Source organism: Zosterops lateralis (assembly GCF_965231275.1).
Source record: "Zosterops lateralis genome assembly, chromosome: 3".
In the NCBI taxonomy this organism is placed as follows: domain Eukaryota; kingdom Metazoa; phylum Chordata; class Aves; order Passeriformes; family Zosteropidae; genus Zosterops; species Zosterops lateralis.
Genome location: NC_139764.1, coordinates 73,200,390 through 73,215,413, shown reverse-complemented (window position 1 = coordinate 73,215,413; position 15,024 = coordinate 73,200,390). Strand labels below are relative to the sequence as shown.

The 15,024-nt window shown below is 41.4% G+C and overlaps 1 protein-coding gene across 7 annotated transcripts in view; it reads right to left on the bottom strand.

Moving 5' to 3' along the window:
* Positions 1–13,201, bottom strand: part of FBXL4 (F-box and leucine rich repeat protein 4) — a 57,868-nt gene extending 44,667 nt beyond the window's left edge. The window contains exons 1-3 of one of the 7 annotated variants that reach the window (XM_083857174.1): positions 13,142–13,201; positions 6,736–6,902; positions 5,557–6,146 (exon numbers count right to left, since the gene is read on the bottom strand). In XM_083857174.1, the coding sequence (XP_083713300.1) occupies positions 5,557–6,065 (509 nt within the window). In that variant the 5' untranslated portion in view covers positions 6,066–6,146; positions 6,736–6,902; positions 13,142–13,201. Of the gene's footprint in view, positions 1–5,556; positions 6,147–6,735; positions 6,903–7,246; positions 7,399–7,742; positions 8,327–13,131 lie in introns of those variants that run through there. The other 6 variants (XM_083857175.1, XM_083857169.1, XM_083857172.1 and 3 more) reach the window with 6 other exon arrangements.
* Positions 13,202–15,024: the final 1,823 nt, after the last annotated feature.

Here is a 15,024-nt window from a genome sequence, read left to right as displayed (position 1 = left end):
ACTGCTGTTGGAAAGGTTTTTAATGGTTAAGATGATTCCTGAGCAGACCTAGCTACTTCTGAAGAAATATATGTAATAAGGGAGAGTCTTTGGAAAAGGGGCTTCTAGGAAAAGTAATCAGATTTCTCTCCAGGAATACAAGATTAAACTTTGCTTGCAATTGTTGAGGTTTCTTGTATTGTCAAATCGAGATAGGTGTAGAAAGTAAAAAAAGCACTACAAGCAATCCAATAAATGCCTTGCCTCAAGAAACTAATAGCTGAGTTAAAAGCCAATAGAAGGGAGAGCTCCAGATAGACCAACAAGGAGAACATAAGGAATGTCAGAGAATATAATCACACTTTTGATGAAAATGCAACTTCTGCAACAATTGTAATCACCTGCTGCTCTTAGCCAAGCAACTGCACAGCAAAAATCTGTAGATTACCTATAAGAAAACATCTCCTGCCTGCAGACATGCCAGGGATACTTCAGCAGACTAGTTCAAACCAACCCAGAAAGTGTAACCCTGACCTCAGCAGTGAGTCATAAACACAAAAGGCAGGGAAGACTGGGAAGATCATGAGCACAATTTAAGACTCATTCAGATTAAGCTGATAACCAGAGTTCATAGCAGTGTAAGTATTACAGGAAAATACAAAGCAAATTTTCATTTCTAACAAGAGCTCAATTCTGAAATACCGAGACAGCAGACAAGACTCCAAGAATGCTCAGGACATTTAAAATAGTAAAAGGTACTTCAAGTAACTGCTCTGTCTACATGAACTTTTTAGGAGTTTCTCAAAAATGACTGTATTCCACAAACCCAGAATTCATTTTTCTATGACAAGCATCTGAAAAAGAAAAAGCTGTTTGCCTGAAGATGTCAAAACAAGTTTTAAGTAAGGATGCAAATGTCTAGAACTTGTGTGTTACACATAGGTGAGATACAGGCCTGAAGGTTCCTTATCACACTCTAATGTGTTGATGGTATCAGCAGTGTTTTGGGTGTTTTCATCTGAGATTCTCAGGGAATACAAGGTAGAGTGACAGAACCATCTGAATGCCACTCTCTACAAATAAGAATTCATGATATTTTACAGTCAGTACACTGCCTTTCTGCTTTCACTCCCTTTTTTTAAAAAAGGGTGTGGGAGAGGAGGTGGAGGTTCCATCAAATATTTTGATCCCTGTCCAGGCTGCTTAAATACAATTAAATTCCCATTGGAAGGCGAGGGAGCCTTTTATATTGTCCATCTTCTTTAGCCTACTCCTTTGGTTTGAGGCAGCTTCTACCTCTACAGGCTTTAAGACTTTCAGAAACAGAAAGAAACATTGCATGCAGCAAACACAGTTAAGCTTGGAAATACTGAGCCATGCTCAACAACATGAAATTAAACAAATTAAATAGAAATAAACAACAGGAAAACACAAGGCAGAATGGAAGTGGTCCCAGACAAATGATCACAGTATGTAGTCTGTGCCAAAAAACTCAGTAAGTGTCAGACCTTATCTGTAGAAAACAAGAAAAAATTAATCACTAGATAATCTCTAATTACTGAAGAAACAATCACTGCATAGCATGAAGGACATATGCAATGAACTATCACCCCAAGTACAGCCACAGATTCCAGACTAGTTAGGAATCTCTGATTTTGAGCTTTTGTAAAAGCACATGGATATACAGCATCATTATAACATATATGCTATAAAAACAACAATCAAATTAAATTTAAAAAGACCACAACAGGAGAATAGGGGCTGATACTTTGTTTCATACTCCAAACTTAAAAACCGAAGTTACTTTTATAAAAAGGAAAAAGTTGAAAAAAATCTGAAAAAAAAATTTTGACTTGGTAACTCCCATTTAAACAAAGAATAACAACAACTAATATTTTGATAATAATATCAAAATGTATCAAAAGGGCTGACACTGAAGAAGTCATTAGGGAACCATCAAGAGTAAGCCTTCTAGGTATAAAAGGAGGAAAAAGAACAGGAAAAGAACCTTTTTTCTCATCACAGAAGCTAGCTATATTTTCCCCATCAATCTAATACACTATGAAAACCAAAGAAAACTCTCTTGGTTGGGTTCAGCTCACACTGCATTTGTCCCCACAACATGTGTGTAGAGTTCTGCCTCTTCCACTGAAGCTTGGTGAAAAACACAGATGCACTCCAGTACAAAGTCCCAGGGCCACTCTAGGATAATGATCATAACACAAAAATAGGGATTGATTTCTTCACCACATAAAAACTGAGACTTTATGTTACATTTCCCTAATCTCGGACTATTAATTTTTTTTCTTAGGTCTTCTGCACTCAGTAATTCACGTAACAAATCTGTACACGGAATGTTAGTACAGCTTAAGGAATCATCTACACTTCTCACCAGTCAAGGTATGAGAGACACAAATGAAAAGTACAAAAGGTTTCCATGTGTTAGAACAGCAATTTCTCTGACATTTATGATTTTTTAGAATTGTTTTATGTGCAGGAAAGTGATGTAACACCTTTTGTGTTTAAAGCAGCACAAGATATGAGAGGACAGAGAATCCTCCAGGTGCTGAATGCTGGTTAAACCACAATGAAAAAGACTTCTAACTAATTGTTGTGTTCGAAGCAGGAGGATCACTTAGAAACAATTACATACCCTCTGGGAAGCAAATCCTTATTCCATGAAGATCTGATCCCACCTCTAAAGACACTGAATAAAGCTCATCTGAGACAGCAGCATACAAAGCTGCAATAGGAGTACTCAGTGCACCAGCAACAAAGGAACATGACCAAAGACCATGTTCTGAACACCTGCATGAGCTGTTCTTTCATGCAACTGAAGCATAAAGTGAGTAATACATTGACCAAGTATGTGGGTGTTAGCCATTGTTTAACAAAAATATATAAAATTCTCTTGAGCAAGAACTGTGATACACTAGCTCCTCACAAAGACTCTTGTAGCCTAGAAGGTTTTATATACAGTAAAGTTTTGAATGAGCTGATGGTTTAAATACTAACCAAAAAGAAAAAATATTACCTAGTTGGAGCAGTATAATCCACTAAACATAACATTTAAGCAAGTCTGAACAGATTTTTTCCTCTTAGCAGTTTTGACTTCACCAATAGTTTGGCCTTCTTTGTATATCGAAAGTAGGAACTGGTGAAAAAGAACTTTCCTAATGACCTGTATCTAAACTGGTGTTCAGATACAGCATCAGCTGATAAAACAAAGCAGTACGAAAGGTTTCATTGGTAATAAATCAAATATCAAAAAACCAAGTATCAAAATAGTCAGAAGAGGAAAACAAGGTTCTTAAATGCCTTTTGAGTAAGTAGGTCATGGCCTTTTTTAACAGAAGAAAATAGTATGGCAGTGCTTCAAGACCAAAACATCAGTCAAACAAGGAATCTCCTGAGATTACAGAAGCATTCCATCTTCAAAAATAGAATTCTTAGCTGATATCTCAGAGAATTTTTGGAAGTAAAAACAAGAGACCAAGAACAGAAGCAGAAAAGAGACTGCACTCTTGCAACTCTTCAGATTCCCCTCATAAAGGTGAGCAAATGAACAGAGGAAAAAAAAAAATTGTTTCCTTCATGCATAGAAAGGGTTTCTTCATCTTCCCCTCAAGACACATACATAAGTCATTTGCCTCCTTTAGAGGAAAAGAGACAAACTAAATGTGCAGCTTCAAACAGGCAAGTCCTGCTGAGGAAAGGTAAGCAAATAGGAAAAAGGGTCTCTCTAACACTCCTCTAGCATGCAGACTAACAAGTATGGAAGAGGCAGTACAGACAACTCCTTCCATGGATGCCTGAGACAACCTTTTTCCAACCAGAAATGCTAACCTGTGCAGGCAGGACATGGGGTATTCTTGCCTACAAATTAAAAGGCAAGATTCTACAGAAACTTCATCTTTTATTATGAAGAAGGGCATCTGAGTTCTCACTCTGGCCACACCTCAAGAGAAGTCCGAAGACACATATCCCAGAGTTTTATATTAGTATTTTCACTTCCATCTCCTTTTAGCTCACTGTACAATTTTCCTTTTTTTTTTTTTTGTCCTTAAACAGGTCCTTCAGTTAACTATTTTTGAGCTTTTTCCACCATAAAGAAATAAAATCTACATCATAAAATAAAAAAGTAAAATAGAAGTTCACTGAGTAATTGCCCAGAAGTCATTTCACATTAGGTTCTGAATTTGAAAGTCTTAAAGCTGCCTTCACCACATACCATTCTGTAAATAAGTTCTGTATTACAGTGCCAAAAGAACTGATACTTCTGAAGTTAGGTGGCCTATTATTATTACTTTGACCTATCACTGTTCCTTGAATTCAGATGTTTACTTTAGAGCTATACAACATATTCCCATCAGACCTGCAAAACAAGTAACTGCATTTAACCATAGTAGATTATAGAATCATACAAAATGTATTAATTGGGAATTTTGAATATAAACCATGACACCTGATTTTCCAAGGGTTTTTGAATGAACATCAATGGCCTAGTATTAGGAAGCAAAGGATAATAAATTAGACCTAAAAATACACTTTTTAGCAGCATCCATAAAAAGCAAGTCAGTAAAAAATCACCCAAAATCCACACTAGCACTGCTTATACCACCAAAGTGTGTATAGCATCGCAAAACAGGATTTGTTGGCATACTAATGTTTACAGGACACATTCTGTTAAGTATTTCTTTGATCAGCTCTCCCCTCCTTTATATCTTCAGTATCATTTAATCTCTTTTTGATATGGAATACTTCCATTGCATATACTGATAGCTTTTCCCAATTTTTCCCCACTATGTGCTTTGACCTGCTCACTTTCTCCTTCCATTCCTATTTCCTCACCTCCTCACTAACAGCTTCTCACCTCACACACAGTGCATTTCTTTACTATCTTACCATTCCCCAGGTTACCATAGTCCTGATCTTGAACTGGAATTTCATCAAGACTTCCTAATGTAAGGAAAACCAACAGGTTCAAATCTGCTTCTTTTAGCTTAAGCAAGTGCAAAAACAAGTGCAGCTCACACCCTTTGACCAAACCAAAAATAAAGATCAGACAAACGGCATCACCTTTTGTCTGACTGTTCTGTGCTTCTGGTTTCAGCTTCATTTCCAAATGAATAGTTACAGTGCCTGATTGTACTATACATGCAATCTAAAGCATGCCAAGAATGAAGAGTCCATGGCTACTTGAAGCAGGATGATACAGCAGCCATGAATCCTCAACTTCTCTTACACAATTTCCTCTTCCTAATGGAGGAAGAGCTACTACCATTTCAAAAGTAGTGTTTTATACAGACATAGCAATTTTTGCCCATAAAAATTCCAATACCAAAACCATCATTACACAAATTTGGTATTAGGAGATGCATTAGTTCTTACAAAACGTCTATATCTCTGAAATTGCCATCAAAATGAGTCACCACAGTTTTAAAAACAGGAAGAAACAAAGATAGTTTTAGTGGGTCAGATACAAAACAGCTAAATAGTAGGAAGTAAAGCTCACTAAACAGCCCTATTTGTAGCATTTAACATCTTACAGGAAAGCATAAAGAAGAAAAAAATTACCTTACTTCAGCTGGTGGATTTTGTGAGTAAGGATTTGCAGAGCATGCCAAAATCCTGACTACAGCTCCAGGATGATAAGTTTCCAGAATGTGCACTGCAGTGGGATAAACTGGTTCTTCAAAAGCAAGTTCCACATAGTCTTGGCTACAGAAGGTGGATGGTGTCCTCGTGAAAGGCAGCCGAGCACTCGGGCAACGATCCCACCAAGTCCCGTAAGTTCGAAAGACAGCAGTCTGGGTGAAGTCACCAGAGCTCGGGTACACGTTGGGAATCCCCGCCAAATTCCACATGGTGTACGACATGCTGTTTTCACTGCCATAGTGAGAGCTGAAATCCAACACTTCTTTGGCATACTGAACTATCTCAACATTGATAGGTAAGGCTCGGGTGTTCGATTCAATTGCCCTCCGACTGTTCATTTCTCCTCTCGTCGCTGTCCTAGCTCGGCGCCGAAGGCACATGTAGTAAAACATGCTCAGAACTGTTAACATGGGAAACACTGGCGGCATCTAGATAGGACTTAGGAAGATGCAAAAAGTCAGGAGTCCTTTATGAGTTGCATTAACTGCCTGTGGTATTTTGAAAAAGAGCTGATAAAACAGAATGAATAAACACAGTGAGCAAATACAGCATTCTTAGAAAGCAAACTGTGTTGTTTTGAATATTGTCTTAAACAAAGTACTACTACTAAAAGATTAATAAATCACTGTATTTTATTGTAAGGCAATTGTTTAGTTGGAAACTATTAAGTGTGGCTTCCCATTTACTTTTTACCTTACTTCTTTTTTTTTGTTGTTCAAAAAAAAGACTATGAAGAAACATTAACCAAAACCAGCCCTCAAGTAACAAAAAAACTAGTGGTCAAAATATGCACTATATTTAGGGATTTATGACAAGAAAAAAAAAATTGCACTGACTCAGGGAAATGAATTCAAGTATGAAATGAAATTTGGACCATGCTGTAAATAACTGAGAAAGTATATCTGAAGATACACCTTCCCATTGTGAAGATACAGCTTCTTAAAACCCTTTTGAATGGTTTTACTTTCTTAAAAAAACAGTGTACATGGTTTTAAGAGTGAAAAGAATGAGCTTTTCAGCTGTTAATCTAAACTTAACCCACTGCTTCCTCTATCAGAGCACTAATATGAAACAGAGTCAGAAAAATACCGCCTTTACCGTTTGAAGTTGTCCATGACACATCAAAGACACGAGGGCCACCAGCCTCCTGAAGGATGCTCAGAATTCACTAACAACATCATCTTCCTTTAAAACATGCAACAAATGAGGTCTTCAAAAGAGTCCTGGCATCAGAAGAAGAAGTCCCCATAGAAAGCATTTTAATTCTGTCAAGAGAAAATATTTTCATTAGAGTGACAATTCAGTTAAACACAAAATGTACTAGATCTGCATACTTAAAAAACCCAACACAAAATATACTATCAATTAAGGATACCAATGTGGTTTAAACTGCCTACACCAACACAAGTAAAACAATCAAATAAACAGGTTTAACAACTAGAAAAAGCTAAATGAAAGGTAAGTTACTTTACTAAAGTTCTGTTTACAACAGTGAAGAAACATTTATAGCTGAATGTTCTCTACAGGACACAGGAAGGCTGTATCATATTCCCTACTAATAAAGATCCTCTTACATATGCTTGTCCCATATTGAGCAGCTGCTCCATACCTGCGTGATATAAACTGTGAGTTTTACCAACACACAACGAAATGTGCAGTGTATTCTCCCATTTCTGCTGGCACTACACAGCACACTCGGGCTATGAATTCACATCCTCCAGCACCACAAACTGTTTCTCACACAGTGGCCTTCTCATTAACCTCTCCACCAGCTTCACTAAGAGAGAATAAGGAGTAATGCCTGTAACCCATTAGAGGCTGAAACAGGGATGACTAAGCATGTCTCAAAATAGAATAAATGTTTCTTCAACAGCCTGTGCTGGAGTTGCCAGTTAGTTTACCACAGGATACACACTGTGGTGATCTCTAAACCAACAGACGTGACCCTTCTGTTGCAGAAGACACCTCATGTAACAAGTAACAGGATGTTTCACACTGCCAGGCAGACAAACCATATATCTAATGTTTGCAGTGGGTACCAGTGAGACCCTACTATAGCGGTTTTGGAAGGATAAGTTTAAAGTAGAGTAAATAATTAAACTAACAGAAACTTTTTTAAGTCCCTACACAGATCCACAGATCTTTCTGGGTCAGTTGCTTGTTCCCAAAGAAACACACACAGATGTGCAAACAGCTCTCTTTCACATGAACATTTCCAGCAAGAAGGCACCTGTGGTAACAGATAAGGACAGACCGCACTATTTGCCCATTTTACTCATGACAGAAAGAAAGTTTACTAATGAAGTGCTGAATTCCCACTTTCTTGCCTCTTTTGTTATTGGCTTTTTGCTTAGTTCCACATGTTCATGTAGCTTGTCAACAATACTAATTACTCCTGATACTCAGTGCAGAAGGGAATGCATCAGACAGCACACTGGATTTATTTCAAGCTCCCCTGGAATGCCAATAACCAAAAATGTCACATTTTCCCCAAACAGTCTGAGCCACCTTTCAGAAAACACACTGGAAGAATAAAAAAGTAGCACAACACTGAACTTCTCCTTAAAAGAAAAAAAAGAAAAAAGAACAACTCCAAACTGAAAATTGTTATTTTATTTTTTCAAAGCAGAGGTGCTTTGATGTAAGATGTAAGTAAAGATTACAAATACGGTCTCCTTCTGAATTTTTCTCCTCTTAAAAAGAAAGATCTATTTAAAGAATATGCCAACAGACATTAAACTTCAACAAACATTCTGTTATCAAGCCCTGGAATCGTGGCTAGATCAGCATACACACCACCTTCAAACTCAAAATTTTACTGATTACCATGATTTGAAGGAAACTATGGCTTTACAGATCTCAATTTTAAGAATCATTCAGCTGTGATACTTCAAGATTAGGTGGGAATCACTTTATCTTACACACACAACCTATACAACTTCATATCAGCACTGCAAACTCCAGGCTTCCTCCGGCCACAGTCTGCAGCTCTTGTGGCACTGCAGTCAAACCCAGCTGTGCTCCTTATCTAAGCCTGCCCAAGAGCAGCAAAGCCATCCAACGGTTCAGAGCTGTACGTCAGCTAGCTGGGCAGTTTGATCCAGGTCTAACAGAGGAAATAACCTGAAATCATACTGTAGATCTTCCATTAGCTGTAATGTTATTTTGCAACATTCTCTGTCTAGTAACGTAATGATTTCATAAAACCTGTAAAAAATTGAAACCCTTGACATTGACACAACTTTATCAATTTTGGCTGGCATTGGTCAACACGGTCAAAAGTAAGTAAGTAGGAACAGAAAGCTTTTATGAAAACTTAGCAGTCTTAAACAATACAAGTGGAGGCAAATTAGTCTTAAAGAGTTAAGAACAAGATCAGATATAGTAGTTTATAACAAGTAAGACAAAACTATTATAAAAGAAGGATTAAATAATGTTACGACTGCAATACAAATAAGAATAATTCTCTTGGCATTTTAAAAGAAGTATCAAGCATTGTGTGGAGTTAAAAGACAAATGAAAAATTGCTTCAGAGGCTAAAGGATAATAAGTTAGTGAAAGAAACATATTAAATACAGATCAGTAGGACCAGATGATACAAAGAGATTTTTTCAGGAACTACCAGAAGTCAAGCTGATTTCTAATTAAAAGGATTTAACTTTGGAAAAAAAGGTAAAAATGCAGATCCAGATCTATGCAAAGCATCAAGAATAAACAGCTCTGGATCTCATGTACATGCAAAGCTTGTTTCAAAAGCTTCTACCTCCCTCAAATTGCTTGATTATTTTAAAGACATCCACTAAGGGCCATAGAACTATGACTTCCTATCTCTGGCTGGGTCTTTGGCCTGTTGTATGGTTTTTTGTTTTGCTTTCTTTTTTTTGTACAGGCATAATTATGCCAAACTAAAGCCTAATAAAGGTTTCTTGAAAGCGTGTCTTTTTATCCTCCTCCCAAGCAGCAGCCTTCTACATTTTTTGTTTCTTTTATATAATAATTTTTTTCCTGTCAATTCCATTAAATGGGCTGAAATAGTGCTATTAAATACCAGAACCTCCAGCAGCCACCAGACTAGCACAGAAGGTGCCAACAATTTGGCTAGAAACAAAACATATGCTATGAACACACAATGACATTGTGAGCTGCTGTCCTATGCCTATGTGCCCATTTTGCACTTTGAGGTTGGATCCAATTCCCAGCCCCTCTCTGGGGCTGTACCAGCCCTGTCCTCCCATCTCATGCACTGTGCAGCCCATCCCTCTCTGCTTCACAGACATCTTTCCAGCCAGCACTGCTGGGGAGCCAGGGGAGGCCTGGGGCTTGCCCAGCCAGACATGAAACACTCCTGCAAGCACAAGTAGTTTTCAATCTGTTCTTCTCCCCCAACCATCTTGTGTCAGTGCTGGCTTGAGGGGAGAGCAAGACTGCACAGGCCCCAAGTCACACCAGCTCAAAGGGCTACAAAAATACTACCTCTATTTTTACAAGACTGACAGGCCTCCAGAAAACCACTTTGGACTAGATCTGGAATAAAACTTTTTAAGATATATTTTCTTTCAAAATACATTAAAGTCCATCACATTATTTACAATATCTCCCACCCAGACAATTACTTGCTTGATAACAATTTTAATTATATGGGCAGACTCCCTTTTTCTAATCTGAATAACCCCTCTTCATGCTATATATACAGAAAGGCTTCTAGGACAGTAATTCACTATTTCCTTCTTCCAAGCACAGCAAATCTTGATAAAGTAAAATGTCTTACAGCTTCTGTAGATTTCATGGGAAAAGGCATTAATTAAGTTTAAACATTCAAAAACACTAGATTTCTTCAGTCTATTTTGCCTCTTTTTACAGGGAGTTTTTGTATACCAATCTATTTTCCAGCTTTGAAGCAACCCATCCAATTAATGATTACTGTACTTGAAAAAACGGCATGAAGCTGAGTCAGGGCAGGTTTAGGCTGGGTATGAGGAAAATGTTTTTCACCCAGAGGATGGTTGGGCACTGGATCAGGCTCTCCAGGGAAGTGGTGACACCACCAATCCTGTCCAAGTTCAAGAAGCATCTGGATAATGCTCTCAGGCACACACTGTGATTGGAGTGTCCTGTGCAGGACCAGAAGTCGGACTAGATGATCCTGATGGATGCCTTCCAACTCGGGATATTCTATGATTCTACCCATTCATTTTGGTTAGTTTGGCAAATGCAACTCCTCAATAACCACGATTTTATCCCATACAAGCAGAAACAGGACAGAGTTATTCACCAACCAGACTGCTGAGAAAAGGTGGGAAGTACACAGAAAAATACTTGAGATTTCAAGGGGCTGCAAAATGAAGGATGTGTGTGAAAACATAACAAGTAACAGATACTAGATTTAGGAAAAAAAAAAAAAAGAAATATGGCACATTTCATCCCTGAGCCATCCCTGGAAAAACACAGGATAGGCAAGAGTTTGTACTATTTCAAGAGAAGCAAATGTTGTAAATGCAAGTCATGCATACACCAGGTTTGATTTTTAAAGCCAGTGAAGTAATAATTCCTGTTTACACTAGCTTTGCTAATCTCACATTTGGGAGCAGTTTGCTTTCATTTGACTATAAAAGAAACAGCAACACTGACAAGTTACAAAGAATGTATAAATGACAAAAAATAATGGACTGTATGATCTCTGAAGAAAGATTAATGCAATTTAATATGTATCTTAGATAAAAGACAGAAAAGGGGAAATTTCTTAATTATCTTTGTACACTAATGCACAGAGGGAATACTGGATTCTTACATTACAGTCTAAAACAGTACTTTTACAACAGGTTAGCATCTCCTGCTGTTAATTACCTATATTATACCAAAATCTACACTCAACTTGTTGAAACTAGAAGCAACTATTAATTAAAAATTAATAAGCTCTTACAGTATACTTTAAACCCAGGGCCCATTTGCTGTGTTTCTTCCCATAACATATTCTGGCATTAAAATGAACCATTTTTCATTTTTACATTTCTAACTTATAATTTTACTTTTTGAAAAAAAATTAAATATATGGCAATTTCATCTATCTAAAATCTTGCACTGCCTTCACGAGCACCAAAACATGCAAAATCCAAGAATTTCAGACTACTTCACTGACTGCATTCCTGTTAGGACCAGACTCATCGTGTGGTTCAGCACTGAGATACAACGGAGACAAAAGTTCCTTCAGCACCTATTACACATTCAAAGTGGCCACCCTGTCTTATCAAGGCAGCTTTTCCAGATAACAAAAATTGTTCCACAACATCAGTAAATCATCAGGTAGCCCTTTCTATTAACAGCCTAAAGTTACCAGCATTATACCACTTCATTCTGACCAACTACCCTTCCAGCTGTGGTGAAACTCTCCTCTTCATGTCCAAAAAAATAAATAAATAATTCCCCACACTACTTTTAGAAAGGAAATTGTGTGTATTTGTCTTATTTGTCTTTTCACTTTTCTCTTGAGATCTCACACTGCCACTCCATGCAGGCATGCTCTGCTCAGCATTTACCTGCTGGCCAGCTGCTCCCTCACTGCACAATCGCAGCCATTAGGCCATGCACTTGTTATCTCCCACTGCCACAGAGTTACTGAATCAACTGGGCTGGAAAAGGCCTCCGAGATCAAGTTCGACCTATGACCTAAAACCACCAAGTCCTGTAGCCCATGGCATTAAGTGCCGTGTTTCCCTGAACACCTCCAGGGACAGTGACTCCATCACCTCCGTGGGCAGCCCATTCCAGCGTCCAGTCACCCTTTCTGTGAAGAAATTCCTCCTCATGGCCAACCTAAATCTCCCCTGGCACAGCTTAAGACTGCGTTCTCTCATCCTAATCGTGCCCGTTCACACCCGACTGATGTTCATTTGTCAGCAAATAACAATCCACAACAAGTGCAGCAACCCAAAGTACACACCTAAAAAATAAAACAAGACAGTATGGCTAGCTCAGCTCCCATCCTGCTGTCGGTTCTGTTGTGATCGGGGAACCGGGTGAAGCCGTGTAAGTGTGTGACACCGCAGGGACTGACCCGCAGGGGAGAGGAGCACAGCCCGTGCCCGGCCCTGCCCGCCTCCTCCGCTCCCAGCACTGCTCTTCCCGCCCTCCTGCTCCATCCATCCCTGCCCCTGCCCGCTCCTGGGGCACCCGCGCTCCCCACCGACAGGGGCAGCTCCCTTCCCCGAGGGGCAGCTCCCTTCCCCGGGGGGCAGCTCCCGCCGAGGCCCAGGACAGCGGCGGGCAGATGCGGGCGGGACTATCCGGTGCCGCCGCCGCCTTCCGCGTCCCCTCCCCGACAGCGACGGCAGCCCCGGCCCGGCCCGGCCCCGCCGGCCTCCCCCGGGCGGGGGAGAGGGGAGCGCACACCCGCGGCCGCCCCACCCGCCGCGCAGGGCCGGCCCCGCGCCGGGGCTGCTGCAGGGCCCGGGGCTGCGGCCCCCGCGCCGCCACCACCGCCAGCCTACCCTACCCTACCCTACCCTACCCCGTCCGGAGGGCGGAGCCGCCCGGGCCGCCGGAGCCGCCGCCGCGCCGGAGCCGCCGGAAGCCCCGCGCAGGGAGGGGGCGGGGGCGGGAACCGCGGGGAGCCGCGCGGCGGGGGCGGGGCCGGCGGGGGCGGGGCCGGCGGGGGCGGGAACCGCGGCTGCGCCTGCCCGAGCCCGGCCTGGGGCGGGACCCGGCGGCCACGGCGGGCCGAGGGCTTGTTGCGGGATAGGAGGGTCCTGGAATTGTCAGGGTTGGAAGGGCCCTTACAGATCATCTAGCCCCAACCCCAGTGGCACGAATAGGGACCAGGCACTAGACCAGGTTGCTCAAAGCTCCATCCAGCCCGGCCTTGAACAATGCCAGGGGTCGGGCATCCACAGTTTCTCTTGGCAACCTGTTCCAGTATCTCACTGTCCTCACAGGTACGAAGTTGTTCCTAATGTCTGACAGGAATTTCCCCTCTTTCAGTCTGTACCCCTTACTCCTTGTCCTGTGGCAGCCATGACAGATGCAGCGTCTCTCTGTCGGCCCCTCAGGCACTGGGAGGTTGCCGTGGGGCCTCCACAAAACCATCTCTTCTCAGGCTGAACCACCCCAGCTTGCCCAGCATCCGTAGGGGAGATGCTCTAGGCTGGACTTGCTTCAAAACTTTGATGTCCCCCTCACTCTGGGGACACCATAACTGTGCTGCAGGTGTGATCCCACCAGGGCAGGGCTGAGGGGGAGGATCACCTCCCTGACACCACCAGCCACTGCTCTTGGTGCAGCCCAGGACTCCACTGGTTTTCTGGACCAGGAGTGCACACTGCCTGCTCATGTTGAGTTTTTCATCAGCCATCACACCTAAGTCTTCCTCCACAGTGTGGCTCTCAGTCACTTCTCTGGCCAACATGTTCGGTGTGTCTGGGGTTGCCACAATCTAGGTGCAGGACCTCACACCTTGTTGAACTCTATGAGATTCACACCTGCCCACCTCTCAAGTGTGTCAGGGTCCCTCTGGAGGGCATCCCTTCCCTCCAGGGGGTCAAATTATTGCAGTGTTGTGGTTTGTGACTCAGGCCCACTCTGTTTTGTGTCTTGTTACCTCTGCAGACACAAAGGCCATGGTGAGGGGGATGCCCTGAGCTCACCCGCTGATGATGAGCCCCGGCTTGGTTTCTCACAGAGCCTTTTACCAGGCAGTGTGTCTTGCCCTAGCCCCAGGCCAGTTGGGTTATGCTTTCAATGTCATGTTTGAGTTCCTAGCATGTCACAAGGGAAGCCCTGTTTTCAATTGATCTTAATGAGTACTTTCTCCGCCACGCTGTGGTGCCTCTTGGGTTGCTACCCTGGCATATTGCAAAGGAAGTGTCATATAGTTTAATTTGGTACAAGTGTCCAAGCACGAGTGCTTTCTCTCCCCACCCCTTCCAGTCAGAGCTTCTGCAATGATCACCAAAATTGCTGTTACTCCATCTGGTCTCCTCAGGTCTCCAGCAAGGCTCCCTGTTAGATGGTATCTGGGAACATTTGGTTACTGTAGAAAATAGAGTTGCTGACTTGTACTAGGTGGTCAAATGTAACTCTAAAACTCCAGAAAATATGCAAATAATTTCTATGAAAGGTGCTTTTTGTATAATGCTTTAATATAAATTCTATGCATTTATATTAATAAATTTCAAATATAGAAATCTTAAAGTTTAGTATAGAATACATCTTGGTTGCTAACTGCAGTGGTGGACAAGCCACCACACAACCCTGATTTCCAGAAGAGACATGCCAGGATGACCACTTTATAGGTGATTCGTACAGCTGCATCCACCTGTGTCACTATAGGACATGAAAAGAGCAACACTCATGCAGTCAGGTCGTCAGGGCAAAAAGAGAAGAGTTAATTTTTCT